Source organism: Tenrec ecaudatus, chromosome 1, assembly GCF_050624435.1.
Source record: "Tenrec ecaudatus isolate mTenEca1 chromosome 1, mTenEca1.hap1, whole genome shotgun sequence".
Lineage (NCBI taxonomy): Eukaryota > Metazoa > Chordata > Mammalia > Afrosoricida > Tenrecidae > Tenrec > Tenrec ecaudatus.
This window is the reverse complement of record NC_134530.1, coordinates 307,854,206-307,873,172: the sequence shown is the minus strand read 5'-3', so window position 1 is coordinate 307,873,172 and position 18,967 is coordinate 307,854,206. Positions and strand designations below refer to the sequence as shown.

General features: G+C 38.3%; 2 protein-coding genes and 1 pseudogene across 2 annotated transcripts; all 3 read left to right on the top strand.

Annotated features, from left to right (window-relative positions):
* Nucleotides 1–680: 680 nt before the first annotated feature.
* On the top strand, nucleotides 681–1,266 carry LOC142441344 (protein SET-like; annotated as a pseudogene).
* A 3,759-nt stretch (nucleotides 1,267–5,025) lies between these two features.
* LOC142441333 (olfactory receptor 5V1-like) lies at nucleotides 5,026–5,988 on the top strand. The gene has a single exon (XM_075543366.1). The coding sequence runs from the start codon at nucleotides 5,041–5,043 to the stop codon at nucleotides 5,986–5,988; it is 948 nt and encodes a 315-aa protein (XP_075399481.1). The 5' UTR covers nucleotides 5,026–5,040.
* Nucleotides 5,989–17,670: 11,682 nt separating this feature from the next.
* LOC142437563 (olfactory receptor 12D3-like) lies at nucleotides 17,671–18,624 on the top strand. Its single transcript, XM_075540674.1, has one exon. It carries the CDS (start codon nucleotides 17,671–17,673, stop codon nucleotides 18,622–18,624), a length of 954 nt encoding a protein of 317 aa, XP_075396789.1.
* The last annotated feature ends 343 nt before the right edge of the window (nucleotides 18,625–18,967 follow it).

Below are 18,967 nucleotides of genomic sequence, written 5' to 3'. Positions count from 1 at the left end.
GATGCGGTGTGTAGGTTTCTGAGACTGTTTATGAAGTTGAAAGCTGAACTGCGGACCATGAGGTTCTTAACCCAATGAGTAACCACTACACCTGCAGGGCTCCACTTTGCCAAATATAAGAGCTGACAATATGGTGCTTAAGAATGAAGCATGTTAAAATATTAAACACATTTGGACCCCTATTTTGAATATATGAGTATATATACCTATAGAACTATTAAAACAGTAGAGATTTTCTCTAGTTCAGACTTTCAAGATTTTTAATCTCTTTATTTTCCATTCTGTATTTTTCAAGGCTTCTAAAACAAACACAATTAATTTTACCCAGGAATAAAAATCAACTAAGGCACTCTATTATCGGGGGGGAAACAAAAGAGATTCTCTCATAATTTTCATTTTTGTAACAGTTTAGGAATTACAGAAGCGGTCTATAAAGAACAAACTGGGGAGAGTTTAGAGCATGAGTGAGGGAGCCCTGCCGCCTCCCCTCTACCCTGCATCCCTGCTCTGTCGCCAGCAAGGGGGAGACAGTGGGAGGGCAAGCTAGCCAGGAGGAGGGGGAGCAAGCCAAGAAGAGATGGAGGAGAGGCGCCCTCCCCTCATCCACCCCCCCACCATGGAAAAGCCTCTTGTAGGACAGAAATATAACTCTGCCAACCATTCTTTTAGAAGTGGTCAGAATGGATTCCCAAATCCCAACTTTGGGGGAGACAACATTTGTCAACCATCCGCAAGTGTCTGCCTTGCTTGGGGAAGAGGATGAAGAGGCACTGAACTATCTGACTAGAATTGAAGTGACAGAATTTGAAGATGTTAAATCAGGTTACAGAGTAGATTTTTCATTTGATAAAAATCCTTACTTGGAAAACAAAGTTCTCCCCAAAGAATTTCATCTGAATGAGAGAGGTGATTCATCTTCAATATCAACTGAAATAAAATGGGAATCTGGAAAGGATTTGACAAAACCTCTTGTGACAAAACACAGAACTGAGCCAGCAGGAAGAGCAGCACAAAGAACCAGGGGGTTTCTTTACCTGGTGTCCCGGCCATTCTGATGCAGGTGCAGATGAGTTGGGAGAGGTCATCAAAGAGGATACTTGGCCACATCCATTAACGTACTCTTTGGGTAAGGAGAAGATGGTGATGGTGATGATGAAGAAGAAGAAGGTTTAGAAGACATTGATGAAAAGGGGGATGAAGATGAAGGGGAAGAATGAAGATGATGCTGAGGAAGACGAAGGAGAGGAGGATGAAGGAGATGACTAGAGGAATATTGTTGGATTCCAACTTTCCTTTTTCAATTTTCTTCAGTCCTTGGGAACAAGTTGCTGTCTTTTTTTGTTTTAGTTTTGGTTTTTGTTTCTTCCTCTTGTGCTCAATCACCATGTTTTAGGTCTCTTTTCTCTCTCTACACCATGGTTCTCAACTTACTTGGGGGTGGGGGAAGAATGCCTTGTGCAGAATACAGTGGAAATGAATCTCTACCCCGTTGTTTTCAAATTAGTTTTTATCCATTCCTGTCTCAACAAAAACTATGGAATCAACAGACCACCAAGCTCGGTGGGAAAACAGAAAACCCTCTGCTCCCTTGGCTCTGCTGGCAGCTGGAGGGTGCTAGGTTCTCGTTGTAGTGGTGCATCAAATTCTAGCTTCGCCCCTCCTTTCTCTGTATAGTGGGCTCAGAGATTACCCTGCTCTCTCTATGTCAATGTGGACAGTTAGCATTTACCAACATGTATCTGTCTAGTTTATCTTGTTTAAAAAAGGGGGGAAAGCTTTTAGAAAGGTGGTAACAGAATGTCAGCAGAGGGTGGGTTTGAGATGTTGGGTGGGTTAAGTGAGCATTTTAACAATATGACTTCTCCTTTGGCATGTTTAATTGTGATGTTTAATGGACATACTTGCAGTATAAGATGACACATTTAAAATAAAATTCTCTCCGAATGATGACTTGAGCCCTGCCACTCGATGGGAGAATCAGCAGAACCTGCAGGATCCTCTTTGGAATTAACATTCTATGTTGTATTTTTGATCCTGATTATTTTTAATGTTTCTTCTTGTTTTACTGGAAAGGAAAATGCTCACTTTTAAGCTTTAAAAGTGTACTAGTTGCTGTGTTACAATAAAACTAAATGTGCTTACACACAGAACAAACTGGGCAACTATTTGAAAACTTTAAACTATCCTTGTCAGGATAGTGAGATATTACCTCATATTGAGATGGTAACATTCTTTTTTTGCCTAATTCTTTTTGACATTTTGTAAGAAAGCTATTAATCTTCTGATAACAATATTGATATTATGAGTTACCATTCAAGGTAAGTGATTTGTAGTTGATATGGACAGAAGAGATAAATTATTCCTATAGAACTCTCATTGGGAAAAGAAATATTAGGAAACCTGGAATTCCACAGTTAAGTGCAAAAATAGGAAAATACGTGATTAAAATGCTACTATGTGAAGCCCAAAGCAAAAGATTATTAAAAAGACAGGAAAGAAAGGAAAATATAAGGTGGCTATCAGAAGAGACTCTGAAACTTGCTCTTAATTGTACAGTAGCTAAGAGAAATTGAATAAAAGATGAAGTCAAAGAGTTGACAAGAATTTCAAAGTAAAATATATAAAGGAAAAGTAAAATATAATGAAAGGTACAAAGGCCTAGTGAAAGAAAACCAAAAGGGATAACACATTCAGTGTAGGTTAAATTGAAAGATGTCAATAAAAATTCAAGCCTTGAGTTGCAATCTTGAAAGTTTCTATGGGCAAAATATTGAATGATACAGGAAACACCTAGAGAAGATGGAAAGAATACACAGTCACATTACAAAGAATAACAAAATGACATTCCACAATTTCAAGGGGTAGCCTGTGATCAAGAACCGATAATACTGAAGGAAGAGAACCAGGTTACACAGGAAGCAATAGACAATAACAAAGTTCCAGGAATGGATGGGATACCAATTTAAATGCTTTAAGAATTGATGAGGCACTAGAAGCACTCACTTGTCTATGCCAGGAAGTTTGGAAGCCGCTACTGACCAACTGACTGGAAGAGATACATATTTGTACCCGTTCCAATGAAAGGTCACTCAACAGATCGCTCAAGTTATAGAACAGTATTATTAATATCAATCAATGCATTTGACTTCTGTGCTAGAGAATAATTCCCAAAGTACCATGGGCAGCTACAAGCGCAAACCAGTAAGTACTGGAAGAAGTTGGGACAGATTGCTCTTCAGAGGCAAGGATGGCAAGACTTCCTCTACACACTTTTGACATATTGTCCGGAAAGACAGTCCCTGGGGAAGGGCATCATGCTTGGTAAAGTGGAGAGGCAGTGAAAAAAAGGAAGGCGCTCAATGAGATGGATTGATAACTTCCTGCATGATGGACTCAGGCCTAGGAATGATTGTGAGGATAGCATAAGATTGTGCATATTGTCTTTGTGGGTCAGGGATGACCAAAGGGCATCTAACAACAACATTATTAATATCTCATCCGATTAATTTTTGGCTGAAGATCATGTAGTAACAGTTGTAGCAGTACACTGACAGGAAGTTGCTAGAGGTTCAGAAATGATTCAGCAGAGGACATGGAACAGGGATCTCATTGTTGATGTCAGATGCATCTTGGCTCAAGGCAGAGAACACCAGAAAGATGTTTACTTATGTTTCGTCTACTATTCAAAGGCATTTAACTGTGTGGATCACAACAAATTATTGATAATCTTGAGATGTGGGGATTCCAGAACATGACATCATGCTCATGCAGGACCTGCACATGGGTCAAGAGGCAGTTTTGTGAACAGAACAAGGGAATACTGCATGTTTTATAAACAGGAACTGTGTGAGACAAGGTTGTATCCCCCCACTATACTTATTCGATATGTATGCTGAGCAAACAATCAGAGAGGCTTGATGATATATAGAAGACTTTATTATTAGGAAGGGAGGAAGGCTTATTTACAATCTGTGATATGGAGGTGACACAACCTTGCTTGCTGAAAGTGAGGAGCTGAAGCACTTGTTGATGAAGATCAAGGATTACAATTCAATGCAAAGAAAACTAAAATCCTTACAACTGGGCCAATAAGTAGCATCATGATAAACAGAGAAAAGATAGAAGTTGATTTTATCTTGCTTTGCTCCATAATTACTGCCCATGGAAGCAGCAATCAAGAGATGGAAAGGTATATTGTATCGGGTAAATTTGCTACATGGGGCCTCTTTAAAGTATTCAAAAGCAAAGGTGTTACTTTGAGGACTTACGTGTAGCTGACCAAAGCCACTGTACTTTCAATGACCTTTTGTGCATGTGAAAGTTGGGCATTGAATAAGGAAGATGGAAACAAAAATTGATGAATTTGAACTATAGGAAAAAAAATTGATCCATTTGAACTACAGTGTTGGCGAGGAGCATTGAAAGTGCTATAGACTGCTAAAGAACACACAATTCTGTCTTAGGAGAAGTACAGTCAGTTTGGTCCCTAGAGGCCAAGATAGAGAGGTTTCACCTCATATATTTGAGACCTGAAAACGATCCCTGCAAAAGGACATCATGTTAGGTTAAGGGCAGGGGCAGTAAAAAGGAGGAAGGCCCTGAACAAGATGGCCTGACACGGTGGCTGCAATGATGGGCTCAAACTTTAGAGTTTGAAGTTGTCGCAGTACTGGGTGGTGGTTCAGTGTATTGTAGAGAGCACGGTTGCTGTGATTTGGACCTGATAGAAGGGAACATTATCCCCGGTAAAGCCTCTTCCTAAAGGTAGATAGAAAAGAGGAGAGGCTGGGGTCAGTTAGAGGGAAGGAGAGAGAGAGGTGAAATGTTGGATGTATTTACTTGTGTTTGGTGGTAGGTAGCAGGTACGGGTTTTGAAAGGTTGCTGTTTCACTTCTTTCGAGTCTCATGTAGATGGCGATGGTTTTATGTGTAACCCTTCTACTGTCTGTTTTGCAGCCCGTTGTTACTGTACCGCATGCTTATTCTGTCTGCTCTTTGCCTCCCTCGGCCCAAATTTCCAAAAGGAAACCAGGCTACATCATGGAAGTTAAAAATCAAACTGGTCCATCAGAATTCATCATCTTGGGATTCTCCAACCTAAATGATCTGCAGTTTTTACTCTTCACTGTCTTCCTTCTGACTTACGTCTGCACGTTGGGCGGGAATATCTTCATTATGTTAGTGACGGCAATGGATGCACACTTGCATACACCCATGTACTATTTCCTAGGGAACTTGGCCTTTCTTGACATCTGCTACACCACCACCAATGTCCCCCAGATGATGGTGCATCTGCTGTCTCAGAAGAAAAGCATTTCCTATGGGGGATGCGTGGTTCAACTTTTTGCATTCATTTTCTTTGTGGGGTCAGAGTGTCTCCTCTTGGCAGCCATGGCATATGACCGCTACATTGCCATCTGCAAGCCTTTGAGATACTCGGTTATCATGAACAAAATACTGTACAACCAGTTAGCTGCCTCTTGCTGGACCGGTGGTTTCCTCAACTCAGTGGTGCACACAGCACTGACCTTTCGTCTTCCCTTCTGTGGCAACAACCAGATAAACTATTTCTTCTGTGACATCCCCCCTTTGCTGATCTTGTCCTGTGGGGACACATCAGTCAACGAGCTGGCATTGCTCTCCATTGGTGTGTTCATCGGTTGGACCCCTTTCTTGTGCATCATCCTCTCCTATCTCTACATAATCTCCACCATCTTGAAAATCCGCTCTTCCAAGGGGAGGAAGAAGGCCTTTTCCACATGTGCATCTCATCTGCTGATTGTCCTTCTCTACTACGGCAGTGCTATTTTCACATATGTACGGCCCATCTCGACGTACTCCCTGGAGAAAGACAGACTGATCTCAGTCTTGTATAGTGTTGTAACGCCCATGCTCAATCCCATAATCTACACATTGAGGAATAAAGATATCCAAGAGGCTGTAAAAACTTTGGGAAGGAAGTGCCAGTCATCACGTTCTCTCCTATAACCTCTCACTTCGAACCGACATCAAGGCCATTCTGACTCGTAGCGACCCAAAAGGACATGGTAGAACTGCCCCTGTGAATTTGCGAGACTGTGAGTGTCTTCTTTCTCCAGAGGAATGGATGGTGCTGTCCAACTGCTGGCTGTGGTTAGCATCTAGGTGTGTGATCACTAAGCTATCAGGATGTTCTCTTTGGATATGCATCACTTCCATTCAAAGAATCTAATGTTCCATTCATATTTTCCCCAAATGGTTGTTTCTAGTGACAGTTATGAAACAGTTGAAATACTCAACCTCAGTGATTGAATTTCAGAGCTTTTGTTAATTTGATGCCACGTGGTCTCTCAACAGTTGTGCTTTAATATGACCCCAAGTCCTGTCCCTGTGGTACCTTGTGATAAAAACCCTTTGGTATTTTGTACTCGGGTCTCTTAACAGCCACAATTGCTTCTTGCCACTCCTGACCAAGTCCCATTTGATCCCCCATGATAAAAATCCTGCGTTTTCTGGCACTAATACGTTGGCGACATTTTTTCAATCAACCAATAAAAATTCAGTGCCCGGGAAAGTTGAGATCTACTTGCCGTTCATATGGACGTGCTGTCCTACAAAATTCCACCTTGTCCTTGTCTTGCACCTGGATGCAATACTCTGGGCCCCCGGAAAGGAAGATTGTAGTTTTCACTCTGAATTCTGTAAGGAAGAAATACTATCTATTTTCTAGTCCTCCTATGTGAGTTCTCAATTCTCACACTACTGGACAGACGACCCAATGTACCCTCAGGCTCAATCGAGTCAAATTCAAGATACTCCCTAGCTTCTGTCTTGATTTTTGTTCCCCATTTCTATTTTTCTGTCATGATTTCTTAAGAAAGTCGTTTGTCTCCATTCTTGACCTACTGTTATGCATACATCCCTTTGAGTAAACTATTTTTTAGATGACAGAATATTAAGTCTCTTGTTCAATTTTAATATTTTTAAATGATTTAAGCATTTGCCACCAGGATTCCCTTTAAAGCAGTAAATAGGACTCATAAGTCAAATGTTCATAGCGTTGGTAAGAGGTTTAAAGGGTAAAACACAGAGTGATGTCGTCAGGTTGTTTGAGGTGGTTTACATGCTTTCTATCTACTTCTCCCTATGTGACATTCATGCAACCCATCTATGTTTTTGATCTTGGTTGTGTCGGAGTTCATGCTGACTTGGGATTACTCTGCGCATGTCAGAAACGCTCCATGGAGTTTTCACAGCTGTGACCTTTCAGCAGCGGACCACCGCGTTGGTATTTCAAGGTGCCTCTGGCCTGGTTTGAACCATCAACTTCACCCAGGAACTCTTCTCTCCTTCCAACGTATAAATGATCCTTACACCTGGAGAAATGGAACTGTGGTTCTCTCCTATCGCCATGGCCATGATTGAATTTGCAATTTGTATCCCCGCAATTGTTTGATCAAAATATCTCCATTCTTTAGAGTCTTGCTGAAGATCTACTTTCTCTACAAAGCTTCCTCTTGCTACTTCCAGTAAACGTGTTTTCTCTTCCTTCTTCCAAACAGGGCTGGTTGACGAATCATTTGTTTAGTCTATATAAAGTTGCATCTTCTCACCACCTATAGTAACTTGATAATATCACTCAGTATTGTACATTTCAAAGCATTTACCAAAGCTATTATTACTTGATTGATGCAGCCTATTGACTTCTTTCAAAGAAGTCCTGGTTGCAAGTGATTGACTCATTTGGATGCTAACCAACTGGTCAGGATCTAAATCTACCAGTTGCTCCACAGGCAGTCCAGTTCCATGAAGATCTGCACCCTTGAAAACCCTGTGGGGCAATTCTACTCTGTCCTGTCAGGGCCCCATCTTTTAGCCCTGGGTTAGATTCAGTGTGTACTTTATGTCTTTACGTTTGCATTTCAAATATCAGTCTTGTAGTAGGTAGTAGATAAATGCTGTTGAACAAACATGAGACTGTACTAGACTTCTGTGACTTTTCATGTTCTATAATATGTGTACATGAAGCTCTTTGCTCTTTCATTGTTTTCATCTTCTCTGTGAACACACATTGTAAAAAAAAACCAACAAAACAGACCCACTGCCATTGAGTTGATACCAACTCATACTGATGTTATAGCACAGAGAGGACTGCCGCTGTGGCTTTCTGAGGCTGTGCATCCTTAGAGGAGCGGAGCCTCATCTCTATCCTGAGGAGTGACTGGTGGTTTCAAACTGAAAACCCTGCATTAGCAGCTGAATGCATAGCCCATTACACAACCCAGACTCTTAAACACCTTGAAAGAACTTATTTTTTAAAAATCCCCCAAAACCTGCTGTCATGGAATCAATTCTGACTCCTGTCCATCCCCATACATGTGCTACAAATGAGAAGAACTCCACGGGGTCGTAACACTGGGGGATTCAAATTACTGACCCCTATGCTTGCAGCCAAAGGAAATGTTTGCATCACCCAGTCACCTGTACATCCTTGTATTCAGTACATCCCATGGTTTTTGTTTTATTCACCACAAAAACTTATTTTAAGACTTTTTTGCTCTTAATTAGGTGAATGAAACAAAAAAAGAGGGATTATGATTTAGTTGGTTATAAAGATTGAGTTAAAGCAAACCTTTCCAGTTTCATTTGTTCTTTACTTGATCTTATACTTTCATCAAATATTCTCAAATGGCCAAGATCACAATCAATTTCAGAACATGTTCTTCTTGTACTCATTTTTCCCAGTCCCCCCTTACCTTACATCTTCCTTCCATGCTGCTGGGCAATTATCAGTCCTGTTACTAGCTCAATAGATTTACCACTCCTGATTACATATACAGAACATCATACAAAACACAAACAAGAGGGGAAAGTAACTAATAGCAGTGGCTAGATAAATCAGAAAAATATCAGTAGAAATAAAGTAGAAGATATTAAAAACTTAAACAACTTTAAAATGGGTCAAAATGGAGATCCAATACTAAGGCTGAATGATGGACTGACACGATATCTGTATGAACTCCCAATAATAGAATTTTGAGGGGAAAAATCCCCAAAAGCTAAGGAATTGCATTTTAACCTAACCACCTCTACTATAATTGGTTTGACAATGTACCCTCTTACATTTCAACAGTCCCTGAGTGGTGCAGCTGACAAAGTGCTCAACTCCTGGCAGAAAGGTCAGTGATTTGAATGCACGCAGAGATTCCTCGTAGGATAGGTTTGGTGATCTGCGTTTGGGGATCAAACCCTTGAAACTATATGGTTTGCTCACATGGCGTCATTATAAGTCACCATTAACAACAACTGGAAATGACTACTTCCTTGAGATTTAAATTTTATACAAGGACACACATAATTGAAATGGGCTCTCTGATGAAGACTTGATGGCTTTATTTAACTACCCCACTAATCCAGACAAAGAATATCCATCACTCTGTAAAGGTCACCCGTGCCTTCTTCTAACGCACCTCTCCACTCCTCCCTAAACAACCACTTTGCAGCTTTGTATCACCATAGGTAGACTTTAAGGGACCCTCATGGTGCAGCGATGAAATGATTGGCTACCAACTACAAGGTCAGTAGTTGGAACATTGACTGTTCTCTGATAGAAAGTTGTGGCAGTATAGTTCCAAAAATACTACTAAGAAATGAGGCTGTAAAGCTTTGGGAAGGAAGTGCCAGCCATCACGTTCCCTCTTTTGACCTCTCACTTCTCACCGCCATCAAGTCCATTCTGACTCTTAGCGACCCATTAGGAGCATTACCTCAAAACCAAAGGCAGCCAAAGACACCATTAGAAAAGAAAAATAGAGTCCAATATTCCCCATGAACATATATGCAAAAATTCTGAAAAAAATCCTACTCACTGGAATTCAATGCCTCATAAATAAAAACACACCTCCAAATTAGAAATAACTGAATAAAAACCATCATGACTAAGTGGGATTCTTCCCAGATATGTAAGAATAGTTCAACATTGGAAAAATAATTCCATCATTGTAACCCATTCATTATACAAAGAAAGGAAAGGAAAAGATGATCCAATTTTGAGTCCCTATTCTCTCTCTCTCTCTTTAAACTAATATCGTGAACATCAAGGATAGGTTTGAAGTAAAACTTTGGGTAACATTGCTATTAAATAATGAAGTAAGTTTTTACTGGGATTTGGGGATTTGAAAGAGAGCTCAGGGATGAAAACCTTTCTCTGTTTGCATTAAGAAAAATATTTACTATAATAGTGTAAGTAACAGAATCCTTGCATTATTTTGACAGGCTCCATAAAGCTGCTTCTCAGAATTTTAGAGACTACATAAACACTGAGTCCTTCCATATAAGTTAACCTCGTTCATCTTCACTGTGCAGTCTTCAATGTCTGACCATTTACTTGACCAAATCATTCATTTTCCGGAGGGTGTACAATGGAGTGATAATTAGTTTTGGATTACATTTAATTGCGTTGCCTGATGAAACCTTTTGTATTTTTCTAGATGGTAGGCGTCCCAAGAATAGGAGCTGTGTCTTCTTCTTCTTTTGTATTTTCTTAGTCCTTTGTTCTCAAAAGCTGTTATCAAAATCATTATTTTAAAATATAAATATCATGCCACATAAACACATAAATTAGGCTTATGGGAAGAGGGATGTGGAGTGAATAAGGCCTTGGAGAGAAGATCCCAAGACATAAATTCCCAGGATGCCTTTAAGGGACGTTGACAGAGGATTAAGCGTCTATTATTTTTTCCTGTCTTGCCAGAATAAAATGCGATATTTGCTGTCTGTAATACTGTAATAAATGTTAAATACAAACATTTAGTCAACAGGTACTCTCCATGATATTTAAAGAGACAACAAATATACTAAATTTCTGTTTTCCATATATCCTTTGTGAGACAAATTTTATATTCATTCCAAGGTCAGTATGGACAAAGAAATTTAAGGCAAATTAGTTGAGGGAATAAGTGGAAAACAACATCTTTTAATTCAGGTTCTGGAAATTGTAGGTTGGTAACACAAGCGGCCTCAAGTCAAAAATCTGTAGCTGGAAAAACTGGATTTGAGTAACTATTTTTCTAGCATCAGTTTTGTTGTTGTTGTTGTTTCCTCCAGGGTAGGCTCTCTGTGTGGTGAAAACTAGATGCGTGTGGTAATTGGATGTATGATTATGTGTGTCTGTGGTTATGTGTATATGTGTGTTGGAAAGAAAAGAGGTTACAAAAAGAAGGAAACGGTGAAAGGGTGCATCGTCGAATAATCTTTTAATATATGTCAAAATTAACGTGCATAAATGGAGCAGTCTCTAGTTTGAGTAGTAGATAGGATGTTGGATTACATCTAGTGTTAGAAACTCACATAACTTTGCAGTTGTATTGCCCTTACTGGAAGAAGAAGAAGAAAAATATCAGAACTGTAGTGAAAATATTTACTTATGCAGTTTCACATGCAGGCACCCTTAAATTTTGATGTATACTCAGTTACAGTGTTTTCTATTATGTTTCTGTTTACCAAAATTAATTTTATTTTCTCCAACATCGCCAATTCAACAGAACATCCCGTCTATATCCATATTCATGCAACTATTTTTCTTCATGAATCATAACTTTTAAATCTTACTTAAATTCTAAATATTGTCTACAAATGCTGATTAATCATTGTAAATCATTAATGTCACGGAGCACAGCCCAATCCAAAATGAATTGCTGAAACAATTGAATCTTTAACACTGAAAACGATTTGCTTAAGCTACATATACACACTGCTTGCTTCTCACATTGCTGTTTGCACTGGCAAACTTCTAAATGCCCTTCTTGAGCACAGCATTGTATTCAGGGGGCTGTGTAGATGAATTATAGAGCTGAATGTTTAAAAATGATATATAAGACTTAATGAGAGTAGGATTTTTTTTCTATTTTATTAGGGGCTCATACAATTCTTATCACAATCCACACATGTACATACATCAATTGTGTAAAGCACATCCATACATTCATTGCCCTAATCACTCTCAAAGCATTTGCTCTCCATTGAGTAGTTTTTATAATAGGTAGTCAGTAAACAGGGAATTTCAATGTTAGTCAATGCAACAAACATGCAGAGTAGCTACAATTTTTTCATGTCAAAATGTTCAATTTTTTTATCTACCTATTGCACTATCATCTATCATCTATCTACCCATATACTCTCTATAGTTTGTGCACTTGGTGCATGGGTTTGGATTTGTTAGAGTTCCGATCCTGTGGGCCTCTCACAGTGTCCCATGCCAATGCAAACTCGCACCCTGAACTATTTACTGCCTTTACCTGGTGGGTTTAAGGCATTGAAGCAGGTTGTGCAGTGAAATACCGAAAATAATAATAATAATTTGTGCACTTCTCTCAGTGTGTCTGCAGGTGTATATTAAAGTTGACATTATTGCAGTACATAGAAACAATTTTTCTAGTCTTCTACTTCTGATATTTAGATTCCTTCCAATATTTTACTACCATGAAACAGATGGGATGATAAATAGACGTGGAAGTATATCTGCCCATAATTCAAAACATACGTTTAAATAATTTCAATTTTAATAGATACAGGAAACTTGCCTTCCATATAAACGGGAAATATTGAAATCATCAACAATTCCTATGTTCGCTTTCTACTTCACTTCAGTGTTGTTCTATTATTTATTTTGACCATTCTGATAAACGTTTGTGATACTTTCTTGTGATTTTAATTTGCATTTCCCTGAGAAATAATAATGTTAAGTCTCTTTCCATGTGCTTATTTGCCATTAGTTATATTCTTTTCTGTGAAATGTCTTCTTATGTCACATTAATATTTTCTAAGAGAATTTTTTAGAGTTCTTTTTATATTCTTGATATTGGTCCTTTGTCACATGCCTTGAAAATTTTTTTACTAAACTAAGGCTTATCTTTTCACTTTCTTAACAGGGAATTTTGCAGAGCAAAAGCATTTTTATTATGCTGAGATCTAATCATTATTCTTTTTTTAATGGATTGTGCTTTAATGGATTGTGCTTTTTTTAATGGATTTTAACTACCCTAAATCGTGATGACTTTCTTCCCCTTTTTCTAGTTTTCTGTTTTATGCTATGCATTAATGTTCTTGCTCCATTAAAAAAAATAAGATATGAGGCTTACATAAAGGTTTGTTTGGTTAATTATTTACTTTTGAATAAAAATGTCCAATTCATCTACTACCATTTGTTAAATATAAAATCTGTTCTCTATTAAATTGCTTTTGGACCTTTGTCAAAAATCAATTAAGCATATTTGTGTGAGCCTAATAATGACTTCTGGGTTTTGTTCCACTAATTTACGTCTTTGGTTTCATTATTTTCTCCCTTCAACTTTTTTTTGTTCATTATTTTATTAGGGGCTCATGCAACTCTTATCACAATCCATCCATACATCAATTGTTTAAAGCACATTTGCACATTCAACGTTCTTGGGTTTTATTTTTCACCCCTTTTTTAACTTCTTGAGACAGGAATCTGTATTATTATGTTGAGATTGTTCCTTATTCATAATGTAATCATTCAACACAAACCCACTGCCCCTGGATTGAGTCCCCGTCATAGCAGCCCTATGGATCTAGTAGTTCAAATGACTGAGCTAGCAGCTCGGTGCATGGTTCACTATGCCACCATGGCTCAGTGGTATGTGCGCATTAGTGTCTTGCATTTCCTCATATCGCTGTTTTCACTGCATCCTCCCTCTTTTGAGACATTGCCCTTTCATTTTCATCCAAAAGCACGCATTACATGCACACACACCACTCGCAGGATTTGCCTCTAGTTTCTAATCGATTTGATATAGAGTTTCATTCTATTATGATTAGATAACCTACTGTGTGTGGTTTCAATTCATTAAAGTGAGTGCGTTTGTTCTATGGCTTTACTGGTGACTGTTGCCTAGGTGACCTACAAGGAGAAGTAAAATATATTACCACTTTGGTTCTTGGACAAGCATGGGTTAAGTCCAGACAAAACATGTTTTAAAATGTTGAATATATGACTTCAGATCAATTTTCTCAGTAGACTTCGTAGTCTCATTAGAATGCTTGATAAAAAAATAAAATTAAAATGTCCAATGAAACAGAAGCTTCCTACGTGATCTGCTGAGCCAATTAAACTCAAGGCAGAGAGGTGAGCTTAGAGTGTTGTTTATGTTGATGGTGTTTGTGAACTTCCAAAAGGATTATATTGTAGATTTCCCCAAAGGACACAGGACAACCATGAGGCATGTTATAAAGAATGCTAGAGAAAACAGAAAGCTACACTGGTGAGAAAAATACTAGCAAAGTGCTGAGCCCTTCCCCCACTCGTCTCCAAATCAGGATTATGGGCCTACCCATCCTTTGTGGATATCAAGGGCCGCCCTGTGAGACCTTGACTGGGAACCTTCCCACATACACACTATAATCCCATTCATTCTCCCTTCGCCTTATTTTTTGTTCTCCAAGCCAAAGGCATTCTAAAGGGACACAATTTGAGTTCCCTGGGTATGCCAAACTGTACTGTGGATGTGGTGTAAACAGAGAGCACAGAATTCTTCCAAAAAATTCAGAAATGGGAACAACTTCTTCAGAAATGTATAGACCTAGATGGGGGATATGCTGAGAAGCAACAGTTCCTATTTTGATAGTTTTATTTAATAAAGGTTTCTGTGATATTATAGCAATACATTCTGACTTTCCTCATACGTGACTGTGCTTCAAAAAGCTTACAAAATAGTTCCGTTATCCTTTAGTTATTTTTCATGAATTTTTAATGCGCTCCCATTTGTGATGTTCAGAGTAATATCCTTAGAGATTTTCTGTGGAACATCAGCTCTTACAGTCTTTGAAAAATGCGTATTGAGACCTAAGCTATAATGGTGAATTTGATGATTTCTCACTTTAGTTCTATTGGCTTTTGCTTTGTGTGTTTGCAGGGCTTACTCTTTGCTGCATTTAGGATTACTATGTTTCCCAGGTGATTTGATTATTTTGTTATCATACAAATTCTTCTTGATCCTTGGTCATTCTCTTTCATTTGAGATCAATTATTGTATTACATGCTCATAATATTTGCATGCTATGGCTTTTTTCACTCTTACATGTTTAACTTGCTAGATTATTAACTTTTAAGCGAGTTTCTTGTAAACATCATATTGTTGGACCATGCTTTCTTTTAAACTAATCAACTTTTATGGTGATTACTGACACATTAGAGCATAAACCTGGCACTTTACTGTTTTTTGCTTGTTTCTTTTGGCTCTTGTGTTTCTGGGTATCTTTTATTGCCTTCCTGTGGTTGACCTGAGCATTTTGGGGATTCCATTTTGATTTCGCTAAACATTTTTCTTATTGTGTCACTTTGTCTAACTCTACAGTAGTGATCACGGATTACTACAATGTACATATTCAATAGTCACCTGCATTTTCAAATGTATGGGCATAAAATTGTTCATAATATTGATATAACCTGTAGATGGATTTTCTTGTTGTTACTTTGAAATTCTCTCTATTTCCCTTTTCTTCATCTGTGTTTTCCTTTAGCAATCTGCAAGAATTGATGAAGTGATCACTTATGCTTTTCCTTTATATTTTTTCCTATTGCTTGTTGGTTCTATCTTTTAATAAATGATTTTGTTTTATTTTACATTCCCTCTACTTTTAAATCTTTGAGTTGCTTGCATATTTACTCATATTCACTTATATATTTATTAAGATCATTAAATGAGAGATTAATTTATTTATTTTGACATATTTACTCAAATATGAATTTAAGATAAATGCTTTTTTTCTGCTTATAATTTTTGTGACAAAACTTTGATATGTCTTATCTTCATTGTTTCAGGAGAAAGAAGAGAGTTTCTACTCCAGTGAAAACTTTGGGAAACTCACAGGAGCTGTTCTACCCTGTCCCATGGGGTGGCTATGAGTTGGCATTGACTCGATGAAAGTGACGGAGGGCAGGAGTGGTCTTCATTGTTATTCTGCTTAAATTTTTTCTTACTTTGTGTTTTGATTTTTCATTGGCACATTAATTATTTAGGAGTGATATTTTTAGTTTCAAACACTAACGAAATGTCTAGATATGTTTTCTTTATTGTTTTCTAATTCTATCAAAATATATCTAAATTGATTTTTACTTTGTGAATATTTTGTAGCTTTATAGAAGCACCAGTATATACTTGGCTTTGCAAATGTTCAATGTACATTTGAACATAATGTAAACTGTTTTCTTTGAGGGTTTTGAGTTCTATATACGTTATTAGTCAATTTTGTAAGTTGTGTTGATCTCGGTTACTAGATCCATAACTAAGTTTTTGGCTTATTCCTCAATTACTATGATTATAAAGTTGACATATTTCTGTCAACCCATGAGGTTCTTTTGTTGGACTCTTACATTGACGCATGATGTTCTGAATTGATTATGGTCCAAATGGGTATATGCTGAGCTGCTAACTGCAAGGTTAGCAATTCAAAACCACCAACCCCTCTGTGGAAGAAAATGCAGGCTTTCTACACTCTGTTACAGTTACAGTCTCATAAACCCATAGGGGTATTGGATAATATGAGTTAGCACTGACTTGGTGACAGTTAGTTTAGAACTGATTATTAGCAGAGAAACATTAGTGTTGGTGGGTGACGAGCTTAGCGGTAATTCTTCTATTTCGTCAGCTCATGAACTATACTTGCTCTCTTTTTGGTACAGGGATCATTCTTTCCTTTCACAAAGGACAATGCTTTGATCCTTCTCTTGTTTCATACTATGCATATTTTTTCTTTGCCCCTTTGTATTGGTAATGCCTTGAAAATTTTCCCCTGTAGAAATTTCCACTGGGGTTAACAGTTGGGGAATTTTTTGCACTTGTGTGGAAGGTTTTGTTTTGTTTAACGTTTGGCCCTCCTACTGTTAGAGTCAAACAACACTCAGAGTTTTCCTAGTAACACCAACAGTCCACTCCACTCTCATGTGCTATCTTATGAATCCTGGATTATGCTTTTATTTTCATCTCAACTTGTGATTCAGTGAACCTTGAGGATTAAGCTGTCAGGTTTTTGTGTCACTCTTTTGTTGCTTTATGCATTTTAGAAGAAGTGGGGGAAATTACTGCCAGACTAGATCGATGATCCTGCCAGATCATAGAATTTAGTGAGTTGAACAACTATTATCCTGGGTTTTTTTTCTTAAAGGAAAATTTATTAAAAATTTTAAATATTTAAAACAATGGTCTAGACCCCTAATTTGAGTGTCAGATGTAAAGTTATGACTTCACGTTCTTTACATCTGTGATTTATTATAATATGCTGCTTTTGTTGATCTAATTCATTTTGTTGGTTAAGCATTTAACATGTATATCAGTCTTCCCCATTTGATCCTAAGAAAATTTAGTGCAAACTGGTAAAATCATTCCCTGCAAGTCCATCTCCACCAAAGAAAGCCACACTTGCTGCCGGTTAGTAGAATTTCCCCATAGGGTTCTCAAGGCTGTAAATCTTTATGGATGCAGACTGCCACATCCCCAGAGCCTGTAGTGTTTGACCTATTAGTCTTTGGTTAACAGTCAAACCTTTAAGCACTGCACCACCCCTCATCTCTAAATCCTTCCACATGAAGCATTTTCTTTACTTAACCCCTGCAGTGTACATTTAAATTCCCACCAAATCAACTGGTTATAATTGCATTAGCTTCCCACAGCCATGGCTAATGCCACTATAGTGCAGGAGTTTCTTTTACTTGGTCTGACCAGCACACAAGAGTTGCAACCTTTCTTTTTTGTGCTTTTCTTTATGATTTACCTGGTAAACTTGGTTGGAAATGGAGCTATATTACTGATTGTCATCTTGGAGCCCAAACTCCACTCCCCTATGTACTTCTTTCTGGGAAACCTTTCTTGTCTGGATATTTGCTATTCTTCAGTGACTCTGCCCAAGGTGCTCATGAACCTTGTCTCCTCTAGGAAAGCCATCTCTTTCCTAGGCTGCATTGCTCAGCTCCATTTCTTCCATTTTCTGGGAAGCACGGAGACCATCTTATTAGCCATCATGGCTTTTGACCGTTTTGTGGCCATCTGCTACCCCCTGCGCTATATGCTCATCATGAACCACCAGGTGTGTCTTCTGCTAGTAGGTGCAGTTTGGCTGATCAGCTTCTTTTATGCCCTGATGCATTCAGTCATGACAGCGCGCCTCAACTTTTGTCACTCTCAGAAAGTGAATCATTTCTTCTGTGATGTCAAGCCTCTCTTAGAACTTGCTTGCAACAACACACTACCCCATCAATGGCTTCTTGCTATTATGGCAGGCATTGTATCAATGGGGGCCTTCCTCCTAACCCTTCTCTCCTACTTTTATATTATTGGCTTCCTTCTCTTCAAGCACCGGTCCTGCAGTGTGCTTCAAAAGGCTCTGTCCACTTGTGCCTCTCATTTTATGGTTGTATGCCTCTTCTATGGACCTGTGGGCTTCACCTACAGCCGGCCTGCCTCAGCCTCCTCCATGGTGCAGGATCGGATCGTGGCCATCATCTACAGCGCAGTCACCCCCGTGCTGAATCCCCTGATATACACCCTGAGGAACAAAGAAGTGATGCTGGCTCTGAGGAAAATTTCCAGGAAAAAGTTTTTGCTTAAACTCCACCAGCAACACCACTAGGGCTGATCACAATTGTATCTATTTCCTTTAAGACATCTTTTATCCCATTTCCTGCAATAAATGGATAATCTAAGCCAATTGCTATTTTCCTTGTTGGAAGCTGTACCATTTGTATCTATGTTCTACATTGACTTGTGGGTAATAATTTAGCTTTTATTCATCCAATCCGTTATTTAGACGTAGGTATTAAACTTGTATTATTTGTCAGACAATGTAAGAAGTATAAGAAACATAGGAAGAAATGAAACAAAATACATACTCTCATGGAAAGTATAATATCGTATAAGAGGATGGATGGGCCCAAACAAAAACAAGTACCTAAGTACAGATACCATGGTAATTT